This window comes from Camarhynchus parvulus, chromosome 2, assembly GCF_901933205.1.
Source record: "Camarhynchus parvulus chromosome 2, STF_HiC, whole genome shotgun sequence".
NCBI classification, from domain to species: domain Eukaryota; kingdom Metazoa; phylum Chordata; class Aves; order Passeriformes; family Thraupidae; genus Camarhynchus; species Camarhynchus parvulus.
Window position 1 is genome coordinate 79,762,144 of NC_044572.1, and position 16,485 is coordinate 79,778,628.

The window sequence follows — 16,485 nt, forward strand, 5'->3', positions numbered from 1 at the left end:
AATACCTTCAGGGATGGTGGCTCCACCAATTCCCTGGGCAACCCATTCCAATGCTTGATAACCTTTTCGGTGAAGATTTTTTCATAATACCCAACTTAAACCCCCCCTGGCATAACATGAGGCCATTTCCTCTTGTCCTACCACTTGTTACTTAGGAGAAGAGACCAACTCCCACCTGTGGTCAGACTTCTTTTAGGCAGTTGTAGAGAGTGATAAGGTCATCCCTGAGCCTCCTTTCCTCCAGCTACTTCAGCTGCCCCACTCAGGACTTGTGCTCCAGACCCTTCCCCAGTCCATTGCCCTTCTCTGGACTTGCTCCAGCACCTCAATGTCCTTCTTTTAGTGAGGGCCCCAGGACTGAGCACAGGATTTGAATACTCACCAGTGCCAAGCAGAGGGGGAGGATCACTGCCCTGCTCCTGCTGGCCATACTATTGCTGATACAGGCCAGGATGCCATTGGCTTTCTTGGCCACCTGGGCACACTTTGGCTCATGTTCAGCTTGCTGTAGACAGTTCCTTTTCCAATGTTCAGCTTTCCAGCCACTCTTCCACAAGCCTGTAGCATCGCATGGGCTTGTTGTGACAGTACCACAGAATCCAGCACTTCACCTTGCTTAAGCTTGTGTTAGATCTATGAAATCCTATAAATTGGTTCTACATAAAGATTTTAAGTTAGTAAGTGAAGCTTGAATTCCTTATAGATTTTATTGTACTTTAAGTGTTTCCTTCTTCCAAGACTTCCCCCTGCAGAGCCCCAAGAACACATGGCCATGCAAAAACTGCTTCACAAATATTTCAAATTATTTTTGGTTGTCCTAAATGTAAAATGGCCAGCTGAAATGCCTGGCTTGTTTTGGGCCTTAGCCAACTATACATATGGGGAAACTTCTTGACCTTTTCAGAGTTGTCTGTGTAGTTTGCTTGAAGCTAAAGCATTGTACTCTTCAGATGTTAGTTATGAACCTGTGTGGTTTCTTAAAATTAGATCCAAGAACGATTACTCTTTGAGGAACAAATAGTGCCACAGAACAATAAAGTATTTGTTTGAAATGGTTTCATAATAAATTGCACTTAGTATTCCTGATCTTCTTGATAGATTTTCCCAAATATTTTGTAGATATGCTTTTTTTAGAATGATTTTTATATGAGATATCGCATTAGAAATTTATTTTGTAGGCACCTTGGGTACACATAAGACTTCTGTTCCTGCATCACTTACGGGTCTCTCTCAATATTGTTAGAACAAGCTTACCACAATTTATTTCCTATCCTTATCTTTATGTTTCTGGTGATTCCTCCTTTTCCTTTCATCATTGCTCATCCTGATTTAGTTGATAAAATGTCCTTACTGAGACTACAGTAGTTGTTCCCATTCCCAGTAATAAAATGTAAAGGCAGGACACCTAAAAACTTTATGATGTGAAGTGCTTTTTTTTGTTTGCTGTAGTCTTGTGGTTTTTTCTCTAGCTTGTGATGTGTTACACTCTGAAGGTGATGAGCCTGATGAGTGCAGAAGAAACTCTTGCCCAGGCAAACCTTGACAAACCATGAGAAATCTTGATGAGGCAACACTTGACTAATTTTAGCTGCTTTTACAGAAGTTCTGGTTTGTCAGCGTACAGTTATGTTGCCACTGAAAGAATAATACTAGGAATCAAGGCAGAGAAATGTAGCAGCTCTGTGATGTTACCAGCGCACCTTTGCTGGCCTGCAGCCTGCATAAAACACAGCTTCATTACATTGGACAGCATTTATTGGTACTGATGTTCATTGCCTAACTGTGTGATTATCACTTTGGCCTGTTTCAGATAAGAAGACAAGGTGGAATACAATTACTGGTGGACCTATTGGACCATCGGATGACAGAAGTCCACCGTAGTGCCTGTGGAGCTTTGAGAAACTTGGTGTATGGGAAAGCAAATGATGACAACAAAATAGCTCTGAAAAACTGTGGTGGTATCCCAGCATTAGTACGGTTACTCCGCAAGACTACAGATTTGGAAATCAGAGAACTGGTCACAGGTTTGAATTTTTCTATATTTTTGTTCAAATTCTCTGTCATTCTTGCAAGCACAGTTCTGTGCCACATGCCACTTGCTCCATCAGTAACCATTTCATGACCATCTTGTTTGCCATAGCAAAAAGCTTTCAAGCCGTTTGGATTTATGTAATGGATGAATGGCTTTCAATATCATGCAGTTTACAGATGTATGTATGGTTTATGCCTGTCGTTGCTGGTTCACTTTGTTCTTGGTGAGCCGTGAGTGCACTTGTGGGAGATGTGCTCCACACATGGATATGTTGTGGTGGGAATCCTCTGCTCTCCTCCTGTCTGATGTAGGGCTGGACAGGCAAGAGCCATATTTTACTGAATTTACTTAGAACTGTTACTCATTGCTTTTATATCCTATGTAGTGATGTTGTGAGAGGGAGGATTTGTTCAGGGGTTTTCTGCCTTTCTGGGGGTTCCTACAGGAAAGTGGAAAACTGTATTGGAGTGGTGGACGTCATCTTCTGAAGCCTTTTGTCTGATATTTGGTAGCATGCTATGTGATGTGTTGCACACAGAGCATGCAGGTAGTAGTAGTTTATTTATTTTCTTGATGTAGGAGGATCTGGTCTTTTTAAGATTGTGTGGATTTTTTCCTTTCTGAAATTCAAGGGAGGGGAGGGGTGCTGGTATTCAGGAATACAGGAATGCTGTCAAACAGGACTGATATGAAATGTTTGGAGGTTTTTTCACCTTGCCCTTAAGCTAGTGTATCTAATATGCAAAACAGAAGTGAGATATAGGGTTGTTTTTTTATTTTTCACTTTGTGATTTCATTCTATTTGGTGATTATTTAACACTATAAATCAAAAATATTTTCATTATCCTGTTTCCAGTTTTCAATTGTATTTTCATTATGACTTTCCTACTAAAATATGTAAGAAAATTTGTCATTTCTGTCACGAATCATCACAGTACGCGTTATCATCTGTGTTTGTGCAGAAATTACTTAGCCTTGTACATCAGGCCTCATTTAGGATACAGTTGATAAGATTATCATCCTTTGGTTGTGTCCAGGTTTCTTCCTTGAGGGTGTTTGAATAAACTGCATGGTGTTTATTAAATGTAGATTTTTTATATTTAATTTTGTTTCTTAGTTACAACAGTTATCACCTCCTACTTGTTAGTCAGGATTAATGGGGCAGAGATACAGGTTACATGAGCTCAAATTGTGCCTCCTGTGGAGTGACAGAATTACTGACAGATCTAATAAAGTGTAACCACTGCTTCATATTCAGCATACTTGTTTGTCTCTTGGTTATGTTGTCAGTATCCTGGCTCCAGGGAACATTCTGCCTATTTATTCTGAGTAGTAAGTGGCAAACTGCTAATACACCTCAGCATTCACCGTGGCACTTCCCACACCATCTGTAGCTGGAACAATGTCATTAGGTCATTTAAAAAATAGATACTGGGCTACAGTTTATGTTGGTTCCATTGCACAGTGTGCTGTTAAATATTCCCAAATTCCCACTGAAAGAAAGAGTGTTTCTTTTCTAGTATGCCCTCAAAGTGTTATTACCAAGAGGATTAGGTAGTGACCATCAATGATGGGCAGTAACCTGCCTTTGTGCAGGTAGATGCAGCTCCCAGGGATGGTGAGCATCAGGAGTGCTGGATGTGTACACAGGGGAGAAGACCAAGATGGTGACCCTGAGGAATGGAGTCAAAGTCAGTGGTATTTCAAGATTTTATTCCTGAGCCTGTTTTTGTATTGGAGTTTTTTGTTTGTTTTTAATAGCCACTACATCCCAGAAGGCCACTGCTTGCCGTGGCACACAGTGCCATGTTTTCTGAAAGGCAGATGTTTTGTGCCATTCAGAATGCAGATCACTGGCCCTGGCTTTCAAAATGCAGACATGTTTGTGGTAGTGTTCTGCAAAGCTTCCTTCCAAAGCAAGGCTCATAGCTGCAGCTCTCATCTTGCATCTCTTAGGAAACAGGCTAAAGTCGTGCATCTGAATCAGTTCTCCTTTCCTTTTTATTTTGTTTAAGTTTTGTAGTGTGACAGCTGAATTCCTTCTTTCTGTCCTTTCTGGGGAATGAAAGGTAGCTCCTGCAGCAGCTCCCTTGGTAATGAAAAGATTTGACTTGGTGGCAGGCATAAGGAAGAATAAAAAGTTCCTCATGCTTTCCATCAGCCTTCCTGAGCTGAGGTGGCAGGAAAGTAATTATTTCAGTAGGGGCTCCACAGCCTGGAGGAGATGGAGAGAAAATAATAACAAATGTCTGTTTTGGGAGTAAACATAATACCTTGAGCCTTTCTATCTCATGTTCATTGTGCATCCTGTGTGTATACGGGCTGCTCTTCTTTGTTACTTTTAGAGAGGACACAAAGTTCATGCCTTAGGAATTCATACAGGCTCTGACATGGCTGCCCCTAAATAGTCATCCACATTTGTCTGCAGAGCACTTCTCTTTGGTGGGGAAGTATCATTATCTCGGTCCTACAGATGGGGAGCTGAGCCTATCAAGTGTAAATGACCTGTCCAGAAATCTGGCAAGATGAAGGTGTGAATCACTCTGAGTAGGCACCCAGCTGCAAGGGAAGAAATATGGCCTGGAGAGGTTTTTTAGCAGCTCAATTTGTCTGGCAGTAGTGAAGCATTCATTGCCTGCCCCAAGTACCGTGAAGCACTTGCCCAGCAGAGCAAAAGTTCTGATATTAGTTTCTTCCTCAAACATGCACATTCTCTTCCTTCTTGTTGCTCTTCTCTAAGTAGATTATGACTTCCATTTCTGGCAATCTCAAGCCTGGTTTTGGAAGGGTATTTAAACCTGCAGACCAGCTTTCTAGCCCAGTAGCTCCTTGATTGTCAGGATTGCCTTCAGCACCATTTGTGGCTTGTCCTCTTTTCCAGAGATTTCTTTCTGCCGTAATCTCTCCAAAACAGAGTTTTTTTACTTTTTCCTTTATCTTGTCTTTCTCTTCCTCAGCAGCAGAGGTCATGGGCTAGTATTGGAAAACCTTACCATGCTCAAATTTTTGGACTGCACAAACTTAAACTTATAGCAAAGTGTTAGAGCTTCAAGGCTGTCTTATGTCAAGGAAATGGTTGCAGTGCAGGCTCCCATGAAGAAGCTCTGAGGGAAATGTGCTGCCTGGCTGTTATGAAATTAAATGATGTTAATGCCCAGGAAGTATTTCCTAAGATATAGGAAGATTATTCATACAGAAACACTTCCACAGTTACAGGTTTTTACTTGAAGAACATGGATAAAATTAGGTATACCCATGAATATATACGTTTGTGCAAAAGTGAAATACTCTGATAGAAATAGAGATATTGGCATGGCCTACAGCCTCTGGTACTTTTCCAAAGACTCAAACCTGAATCACAATGTAAGTCTGTAAATGAAAAGAAATAGGTGTAAGCTGAATGCACCACACTTAATCTAGCCATCTTTTTACCCCAGCACTGTGCTGCCAGTTTCCACAGTAGCACCTGTTAATGGGAAAAAATAAAAGCCTTCTATTTTAAAATAATTAAATGTTAACACTTTTCTAATAAATATAAATAGAGAGGAACACAGTACAAAATTAGCACAGATCCTGCAGATGGTAGAAAGAAATGTTTTCACTTGGTAATAATGACAATGAGTAACTGATTTCTGATTCTCCTGCCTTTAACAAGTTAATTATGAACCCTTCCACAAAATTCAAGTTTATAATTTTTCTATTTGTTTTACTGTCAGGGAAAAAATACATGGAAAAATCTGACATTTTAGCAAGGATAACAGAGGAATCTCATGGATGCCTTGTGCAGAAGGTGAGGTCAAGCAGCTGTTGCTAGATCTTTCCGACTCAGGCTGTTCTATGATTCTGTAATTCAACTTATGCTTGCTCCTTCTTCCATCTGCTTGATTGGTTGACTGGGTACCTGTCTCAGATAAAATGGTTTAAACTGTTATTCTTCTCAGTTTTGACAAACAAGATCCTTCACAGCTAGAATGACAGTTTCTGCCTATGAACAATGAGGTACTTGGATTTAAGAAACTTCTTTTAAAGAGGGCCCTTGTATGACTGCATCACCTGTTTAAAATCTGTAAATACCATTTCTGATTGAAAGGTAAAAGTGGATAATCCACTTTTAGAAAGTACATGATGATAAAGAGCTGCAGCTATAAATAATGTCAGGAGAAACTGGTTTTTTCCTGCGCTACCAGCCAGTCTCCTGCTTATTTTGGTTGACAGTAAAGTGTCAGAGATTAACTATTGTCTACTATAAATATATAAATTATAAAAATCAGTGCATAAAAAATTATAAAGCAGAAACTAACACTATACATACATACCAAATATAGATAGGTAGATACTGACTCTGTGTACTTCATTCATATTTTTATTCACTGAATTAAATGGCATATATTCCATTCCTGCAAAACACTACAAGATACTGTGTACAAAATGTTTTTTTCCTGAGGAGCACTAGTTCTTCAAGGTTCCTTAGCCCACTGTCAAACTGGACAGGGAAAAATTTCATATACTTCCCAGACTTTGGATTGCAGTAGTCATTAGTGTTGTCTTTAATTTCAGCTCTGGCCTGTTTGAGTTTTGGCCTGGTTGGTCCCCTGTTTTCACCCCATGTTATGCAATATTATTGCATAGTCCTGTTTCAGTTTTAGTAGCTGCTATATGTTTATAAGGAGGGGTTTATAACCTTATGGATAAGCTCTCAGTGTCACTGAAAGCAATGACATGCTGTTCACCTTAAATCTGTCAGGTGAAAGCTCCTTTTGATTGCATGCTGCTGCTTAGCATGTGCATAAATTATTGGCAGGTTGGTCAAGTCACTCTAGAAGGCCCGTTTGAGCCCTGTATCTGCCTTTGCTGATCTGTGTAGTCGTAAGTTAATGAGCCTGCAGTGATATGTAAAGCATGGTTAAGGGAGTATTCTATTTAAATGGACCTTTTAGCTCACTTCAGTGGAAGATTTAATCGGATTTCATTTTTTTAAAAGTAATTCTAGCCAATTATTTAGAATCTTTAACTTCCTAGTACAATGGCAGTTCTTTTGTTGGGGGTTCCCAAAGTCAAAATCACATGGCTGCAATTGTTTTCTATTGGTAATGTTATTTTCTAATTGGACTTTGTAAGGTATCCCACTTGTGATTTTTTTGTATATTAAATATATATATAAAAAAATATATAAATGTATATAATATTAAATCTTATTTAACAATATTGTGGCAAAGGGTTGACTGTTTAGTACTTAGAATCTTGAAGCCGTTTAATTTAATAGTTTTCTGCAAATGTACCCTTGACATACTTTAGTTACTGGAGTGTGTAAACACAGATGTGAAATTTTATTGTGATATAAACATTCATTTGGAGGTGGCACCTATTTGTAAACTTATTGCTCTCTGGAAATTTGATTTGAAAATGAATAAAGGCTCTTTTATCCCATTCTGAGATGACTTTCCCATAGCCTTAAGTAAAAAAGAACCAAACTCTTCTATGAGTTCTGTATTCTTATAGTATTTCACCTTGATATAATTCCTTAAATCTCTATTGTATCCCTTTTCCTTTGCAGGTTTATATTAGGTGCTGCTGCAGTATTGCTCATATTAAGTATCCCATTTCTTAACTGTGTTCAAGTTTTGTAATGGAGCAATGCAAGTGTGGGGAAGCCTGACCAGAGAAAGGCCTAATTAATTAGCAGCTTTTGATATGTAATGTAAAAATACAAGTAGGAAGATAAGTGTACAAAGTGACTTGCTCTTGTAACCAAAGAGATGTTTTCAGCATTACAGAAACTGAAAAGCAGATTATAAAGATACATGTTTCAGGTTCAGATACATATCCTGCCTATCACAAGCTTTTCAAACAGATGACATGGAAAGCCATATATGTGTGCTTAAATTGTCATGATGGCATAATCATGCTCTAAGAATGCTGCTACAAGGTTGACATAGCTCTGGTCCAATATATGCTTAGCTAAGAGAATAGGACTGCCAAATATCCTTTGGGGCCCATAACTCTATGTGGCAAAACAAAATGGAGATGTGGGATAAATGCAGAAAGTACATAAGTGCCTTTTAAGATGCAGCTCCTCCACCTCCAGTATCTGTGTCCTCTCAAGTCAAAGAAATTAGAAAGGTTAAGCATGGAGTTAGATAACTGCTAGCGCAGAACACTGCTTTCAGAAGTGATGATTTTGATTTTGGCAGGAAAATATGTTCATTCATTTCTTACTTAGTGTCTGCTCTGAACATAAGCGAATTCTCTTTGGTAACTTCAAACAAGTATTTTGAGGAACTCTGCCAAGCACAGAGGCAGGTGCCTTACAGACTTGAATTATTTTTCCACCAACAGATTTAGGATAAGATTAACAAATTACAAATCTACTTGCCTGGGCACTAAAGTTTGCTTGTTTGTTTTAAACGATTTTTATTCAAAATGGAGATTTAAACGGCATTAGCTCTAATAAACCTTTCCTACTCCTTCATTAAATGGATGTAATAGCAAGTACAATATCCTACCACAATCAATTTTAAAAGTTGATTAAAGCTTATGAAGTACTTTACTTCTAATTAGGTGTTTTAAATAAAAGTTGTTTTCAACATTAACAAGATTATTTGTGTAATGAAAATTCCTATCTGTTTACTCTGGATCGAAGCCAGTGGCTGAATAAGGAATTACATATTGTAGTTTCTTCAGTATTTCTTTCAGTAAAAGAGCCTTTTCAGTTCCCTGAGGTTACATAGTAATTTGACTCACTCCTTTAGCTTGAGATACTTTTAAGCCAACCTCCTTACTTCAATCTCCACCCTGAGTTCTCTGAACCACTGAGAATTTTTTTAAAAAAGCCAAACTCAGTCAAATCCCCTGCAAGTCTCAGCTTGCCTTTAAAACCATGTGTTTGATCTCACAGTCAAGACTTTGCACAGGCTAGTTTGTCATTTTATACTGTTATATCTAAAATCTTTTGGGGGGACAAAAGGAAACTAAGGGTTTGTTTAACTCAAAAAGACTACTTGTTACTACTACCTTGATAAAATTTGGCTTAATCCAGATCATTATCAAAGCTAAGAAATAGCAAAATAAATGAAGGCTTGTGGTCTGCAGGAGCAGCTGCTCAAGTTAATCTCGCTGAAGGTCCAAGAGCCCCAACACAACTTCAAACAACTCCACCAAGGTAGTTCAAACCCTATGGCAGGGTTAGTGGGCTGCATGGCAACTCTGTTTTTCCACCCCAGTCATCATTTACTTAAAGGTTTTACAGACAGTCTCTCAAAATCACTATTGCATCATCATCATTTTCATAAATTACTTAAAGCTTGTATTTTGTGTACTATTTGTACTTCTCCAGACTAATAGGCTGACATTTCATAGTCAGTGGATGTGCTACAGCCAGGCACAGCTGTGCGTTTTACTTTACAGTATGATTCTACAGTGTGGCAGAGTTTAAATTTAGATTTAGATTTTAAATCTAAATTTAGACTTTAACATCACTTACAGAAAATACTGCCATTATTTCTGGAAATGTGGAAATTATTTTCAAACGAATTCAGAGCAGGAATTAATTGGAATTTTATGAAGTTGTCATATGAACCCAGTGTGAAACCACTCACCAAAATACCAAATCTCTGTGGTCATTTTCCTTGCAAAACAGGAAGGCAAAGGGTTCTACAGCTTACACTCATATGATGTTGGGAAACTGATTTCCAGCCTATAGACTGTGACATCTTCAAGAAATTCCAGAGTCATTCAAAACACATCCTATTTATACTTCATATGTACCAGCAAATCTAAAAGTAATTTAATAAATTGTGTAATTTTTCTTCAGAAATTATGCTGTCTTATCAAATAACACTTAGGCAAACAATGTTGACAGTTCAACTGGATCATTTTACACTGTATCTATTACAATTTTACTGTCTAATTATAAAACAATCTTTGCCCCCTTCCTCAATATGCTGTCACTATTTTGGCTCTGAAAATGGGAAAACCCACTGATAGAATCTGTGGTCTTCATGAAGAGTTATTCTCAACTTTTTCTGAATCATCAGATTAACTTCTTCACCCCCTGCTGCTCCCAGTTAAATCAGGAGATGTGTTAAAATAGATACTTTCTCAAATCTTACACCCTGCTTTCTTAGCAACAGGCTGGGGTACTGATTTATCATGTAAGGTGTTAAATCCAAAGGATTTTTAGAGGTAGAAGGGAATGTACTGTTCCACGGCAATACCAAACATTCCCCAGGCTGGCAGTGCCTGTTTCCCTGCAGGTGAATGTGGCAGAGCAGAAGTCACTGGGTGCTGAGGTCTCTGCTGGAACAGTGCGATGCTCCTGCTAGGGGAGTCCCTCTCCTCTCTTTTAGGGGTCTGCTTGGGGCTGGTTTAATCTGTTTTCTCATCACAGCCTGCTTCCTTCTCCCAATTTCCCAGGCAAATTCACATTCATTTGTCCTGCATTTACCACCCTCAGTACCAACATAAAACCCAAGGCGGTCCCTTGTTGCTCTCCTTTTCTAAGTGGGAAGTTACTGTTTTCTCTTGTACAGTGAGATGCATCTTCTATAGAAAAGTCATTCAAGTTTTGCCCATGTTTCAATTCATGGAGCAGTGAAACTGATTTCATAATTTGCTTGTTAATATATTACATAAATAATTTTCTTTTTTTATTTTTTTACTTCAGTCAAATTTTAAGTTTAAGAGAAAATATCAAACAGGGTAATCTGGAGTGATACATAGAGGACATCTGTTGCAGCATATGGCTTGACATAAGAGCTGCATTGAAGTTTTTCAGCAAGTAGTAATTCTTTGGAAAAAGTCAGCTGGACATACAGTTTTAATGGGCCTGCCTGAATGATGGAGTATTAAAATGCTTACAGTTTAAAACCACTTTTTAGTTTGAAATGTTTGAGATTTGCCACACCAAGTACGCAAATTTTATTTTGAAAATTTTTTTTTTTGAGAAAAAGATTGGAATATTTCACTTTTCATTTACAAAACTAAAGTTTTGAGGTTATGGTGAAACATGTTCATTCTGTGGTCAAATTACTGTTTTCACTATGCCCAGTAATTTTATTATTTTTATTTATTTTTTAAATTTTATTTGTTGTTTTTAAGTTCAAAGGCCAACTTCCCTTCTTCCCTCCCAAATGTTATTTACATTTAATGTTATATACAGTATTCTCTTTTTCTTAGGAACAATTTGGTTAGTAAATGTTTCCTATTTTCTTCTTTTTTAGCAACTATACACCAAGGTTTTCATTTTGCACACAGATGCAATTTTATAGATAGGACTAACTTTCTAACTGGTTCTTTTTAGAAAGAAGTTTTGTATTTAGAGCTGTAACTTAATGTTCAGCTTTAGTTACAACATTTTTATTCTCTCTGTTAGGATCTGTTATCAAACATATGTTTTGATTTTGAGTGCTAATACAGGTGTAAGCACTGAAAAACATCTTGCCATTCATATATATCCATCCTTGTTAGATTCCCATGTTTTGTAATAAAGTACTTAATTTGGAATGGAACTGCCATTAGTCATGTGTTAGGATAAAACTTTTTTTGAAAGCAGTTGATATATTTTTTCTGTGTTTCTGTCACTTAGAATGAATTGGTTTTGGTTTGGCTTCAGTGTTTAACAGGACTCGTTGAATTTCATCAGCCAGGAAAGGAAGTCAAGCAGGAACCACTGATCTTTCTGCAGTAACCTTGGTCAACTCTTCTAGTGTTTCCTTTGCTGTTTAACATGAAGGCTAACAACTCTCTAACATTCTTGGCTGATACTTCTTCCCTTCCACAGCTATGTGTTAATTTTCAGTGTACAGCAGAAAAAGAGGAGCAACCTTAGCTCCAAATTCAGTCCCATTAGAGTAATACAATACAGCAATAGCATTTGGGTGGAACTTGGTCTTAATCAATACAAAAATTGGCCCCTCCTTTTTGTTTTAATAAAATCCAAGATGTAATTTTCAGATGAAAAGAGCAGCAATTGAGGAAAAAAAGGGCTAGTTTTTCAGAGGAATTGTTTATACTTTTTATACTCTATGTAGTCTTGTATTTTTATGTAGTCAAGATCAGTTGTATTTTTTGTAATGAAATAAAAAAACCCATACCATAATAATCCTTCTCCTCTGTGGAAGCTTTTCCCCTGTAAGGCTATGAGTGGATGCAAAAGCAAAATAATTATTGCTGCAACTTTGCTTAGCGTTCCATAAGCTCCTGCCTGCTCATGGCTTTTACTGAAACTCAGTATTTCTCAATGTGGAATTTTCCTATGTCAGCTTATACACAGATAGCAAACCACCTCTGTGCATGTCAACCAGTGAATTACAGCAAGGTATGCATAGTACTCATTCACAAACCAGATGAATATTTCAGGAAAATTGGTGAAAGTTCCTCATCTGTTATGCCAGTTTTTAACTTACTGTCAGAGTGTGCTTTTAAGGAGATTCCTTCTGAGCTGTGTGTTGTTCAGGTGCCAGAACTTTTCAAATCAGCCACTTTTTCTTTCCTACAGAAAGTCTGTTACTGAGCCAGTTTCTCACGGTTGAGCTGGTTGTGAAGTCTTACTGCACTTTGTATTAAGAAATGTTGTGGCTGATATTCAGCATCTCTGCAGCAGAACTGCTGTGATCTATCAGGAGCCCACACCTGCTGCCAGGGAGCAGATCCAGCTCTGCAGAGCAGCCTTGCAATTACAGTGGGGGCTCCAAGCGGCAGCCAGCAAATGACTTTTCTAGCACTTGGGAGCTTGGGCTAGAAGTTGTTTTTCCTAAGGATTCCAGCAAAAGATCCCTTGTGCTTGGCTTCTGTGCAGGGTATTTAGCACTCAGATTTCAATCTTAATTGTCATGTTCATGAGGGAAACACCCAGTAGTATTTCTGTGCCTTCAGCATATAAACAAAAATGCCTGCCAGTGCTTTGGTCTCTGTTTGTGGGATGCAGTCTCTCAGCACTATCAAATGGGTTTCTGCATCATTCCATGACCAACCTATTAAATTATCATGGAAAAGGAGAACCTGGATGTATTAGAATACTTTTGGATTTTTATTTTTACAGAGAATATGAAAGTTTACTTAAACATCCATATTGAGAAGAATCGAAGTCTTGTTTCTCCAAATAGTATTTGTTTACTTACAATCTTTTTACCATATAATTTATTTTTAAAAACATAGTGGCAGGGGCAATGCTGTTTGGAAAAGATGACTTTTCCAGTTTCTTGGTTTCCATTTATATTTGTAGTCTTAAGTTGTTCTGAGAGGTTTGTTTTTTATATATAAGTTGTCATTTGAGGTCGCATTAAATCATGAGCTAAATAGTTGTTTAGACGTCCCTGGTTGTGCATATGTTCTCTTGCTATGATGGTATTTTTTGCATAGATGCATGTGATCTCTATTTTCTTAACTTTGAATGGAATAAGGATAGCATGTGGCTTATCAGGTCTTGAGTTATATCTGACTTTAGATATACATATACCAGCTCTAACTAAAACACCAGCACAAAAATGCATTGAAGTGTTTAATCAGCGCAAGTTTGAGCTCCAGCCTGATTCAGAGATTATGGAGTTTTCTCTCTGACTGCCCCAATAAATTGAGCAACCCATTGGCCATAGCAGTTGCATGGCTTCTGATAAACTGCTCCAGAAGATGCAACTTGATGCAGTAAGATCTCCAGAATAAGCATTCCTGTAGTCTAAGGATCCTTCATCTGATGTCTGCTAAAATAATACTCAGACCCAAAATTCATCTTCTAACTGGAATCAACTGAATATTTTCAATACCAGTTTCTCCTCAGTTTTAAGCTTAAAATGTGATTGCAAGATACTTTTTCACTGTATTTCCATTTTTTATATGTAAGGGTGAAAAACCTCAACCTGCAAAAAGACTTGCTCAGTCTGGTGTAGCTCTTTTTGTCTTTCTACAAGTCTTCCAATATAACCAAAAAGTGATCTGAAAATGGAGACACAAAATGCTTAATCTGAATGCCTCACAGCTTTATAAGCAAGAAGAAGATAAGATATGAATGAAAGTGATTAATAGATGTTCAGCACTGATTAGTTTTTTATTTCATACCTCTCACAAGAGTCAATCTGCAGATGGTAAATGGTTGCGTTGGACTGTTGGGTTGTTGGGTGGATCCCGCTTTTTGGCGTCAGTCACTGGTGGGTCCAGTCCCTTACCTTCCTGTGAGCAGCTGATGACAACGCAAATTCTCCAGGGGTTAGTCAAGGCACCTCTGCGGCTTTTGCAGAGTTGCTTCTTGTGTTCAGAAACCCAGTTCAAGCAGGGCTTTCAGAGTATTCTGAGAGTTTCTTACAGTAGCCCTAAAGGGCATGTCATGAATACACACTTGGAAAATAATGTTCAGAATCATGGGGTGAGAAGGTGGCTCTGGAAGGGAAGGTGTATCAGGTAAAGGATTTATTTTATTGTCATTCTCCCTTGAAGAGTCAAGGCACTGGATTGTCTTCTCAGACCCCACATAAATCTAGCTCCAGGTTATCCTCAGCAAAAGCAGTGAGAAGTGAATTGCCAGTGCCCTTTCGTAATTGCAAATTTCTTCATTAAGAAGGTTACAAGGAGATGTGTAGAATGCCAACCTCAGCATGTAGCAGACTGCACTGCTTGTGAGAATAAATTGTAACATGTCAGTAGAAAATTTTTGGTTCATGTGGTTGGCGGTATTCGGTTTCACAATTAGATAAAACGCATTGTTCTGGAGGGAAGAGGATTATCTCACTCTTTAAACTATGAGTAAAAACTTGGAAGAAGGAATCAGGGCAATGCTTCTGCCTTGACTTAAATTTTGCTCACTTCTGCCTTGACTTAAAATCATTTTAGGAGAAGGTGTAATAGCCATTTTAGGCTGGTGATCCCATCATCCTCTTACTCTGAAGGTTTAATTTTCCAGTTAGAGAAGTCAGAGGGAAAGATAGCTTAAAGAATATTTCTGAGCTCAGCTGTTGCTGCATACCACAATGTTTATGTGAATTTATCTTAAATTATCAAGAACCTGAAGTTAATAGAAAATAGTTTTGACATACATGTTTTTAAGCATTTTGCTAGATGGGGCTCTTATGTTTGCCTTGTTTTGTATTATTTTTGCTTTTCCAGTTCATGACTACTTCTTGAAACCCAAAGTATTGTTTTGTTGCCATCAAAACACTCTCTTCTGCTTCACTTTTAAAATAGGACTTCTTTACAAAGTTACAGTACACTGTCTTGCATAAGAACTAAACTGAACCTTAAAGGGGGAGAGATTTGCATTCTGATTCTCTGCTTTTATACCATGCACATCTTTTACACCTGTCTAGATAAATGTAAAAAAAAAAAGGCAACTGTATTGTTGTTCTTACTGACAAAACCCAGCAAAATGCTAGGTATTTCAAGAATAGAAGATGTGCCATTAAAGCTTTCCAAGAACAAGAACACATAGAAAAGCAAGTATAAATAGCCTTATGAAGGTCTTTATTCCTTTAAATATGGAATTCCTTTTCATAATGACATTCAGAACAGAATTCAAACAAAGACTCTTTTCTCTTTAAAGTAGCAATTCTTAATGAAAAAATGAATATTATTAAAATATTTTTCTTATTTCTGGGTTTTTTTGTCTGTAGCTGAATTTGGTCTGCCTCATGCAGATCATGTTAATAGGGTTTCTTTTTACTACTATACTGATCAAAGTTTTATAATTAACTGTGTAACTACCTTTGCAGATAGTTACATATAAAATAATTTAAACATGAAATGTTATAACTGAAACAGTCTCCCTATAGAGGTAATTAATTTTAAAGGGAAATCCAAAAATGTAAGTTGATTCCTGTTAATGACACTGCTCTGTCAAAGCACAGAATGCTAAGGAAAATCTTGAGCAAGTAGTGTTCTTGCTGCTTGTATTTATAAATAACTGAGTCTGTGTTCCTAAGGCCTTCCTTCAGCATTTTCCTCCCACCACACTCTCTTGGATTTTTTGTAGTGTTTGTATTTGTAACCTATATACAATGATTATGATGGTAGTAATTCTTCTCTTTTGGTTGAAAACTTTATTAGATGTAAAATCCAAACTCAGTTTTGCCACTCAAGGTCAGACGTGGGGCCAGGCTACTGTCGTTTGGGAAGGAGAGTAGGGAGGAGTAGGATTGGATTCTACAGAAGAGGATGCATGTTGGCAAGGGGAGTGGCATGATGAGGCAGGCTTCCTCTTCCAGCTACTCCTGAGAGGGTGTTGAGTTAAAATAAAGGCCACTGGTTCTTCAGAACAGCAAATTGTCCTCCAGCTTCCCCCGGCAGTAAGAGCTGCCCAGCAGCAGCAGGCACTTGGCACAGCACTAAAGTCCCATGTGCTTTTCCTGCAAATACACAAATACTTAAATATGGGAATGGGAAGCAGTGTGTCTTTTACTCCTAACAATTTCTTGCCTGCCTTCTGTGTGGCACAATTGCAGTGACCTTGATCTTTGCAGATGTGCTTAGAA

The 16,485-nt window shown here is 37.9% G+C and overlaps 1 protein-coding gene across 7 annotated transcripts in view; it reads left to right on the forward strand.

Moving 5' to 3' along the window:
• The window catches only part of CTNND2 (catenin delta 2), a 636,038-nt gene that overhangs the window by 490,920 nt on the left and 128,633 nt on the right, over positions 1–16,485 (forward strand). For all 7 annotated transcript variants that reach the window (XM_030971656.1, XM_030971657.1, XM_030971655.1 and 4 more), the window contains one exon: positions 1,811–2,024. In XM_030971656.1, the coding sequence (XP_030827516.1) occupies positions 1,811–2,024 (214 nt within the window). The remainder of the gene's footprint in view (positions 1–1,810; positions 2,025–16,485) is intronic.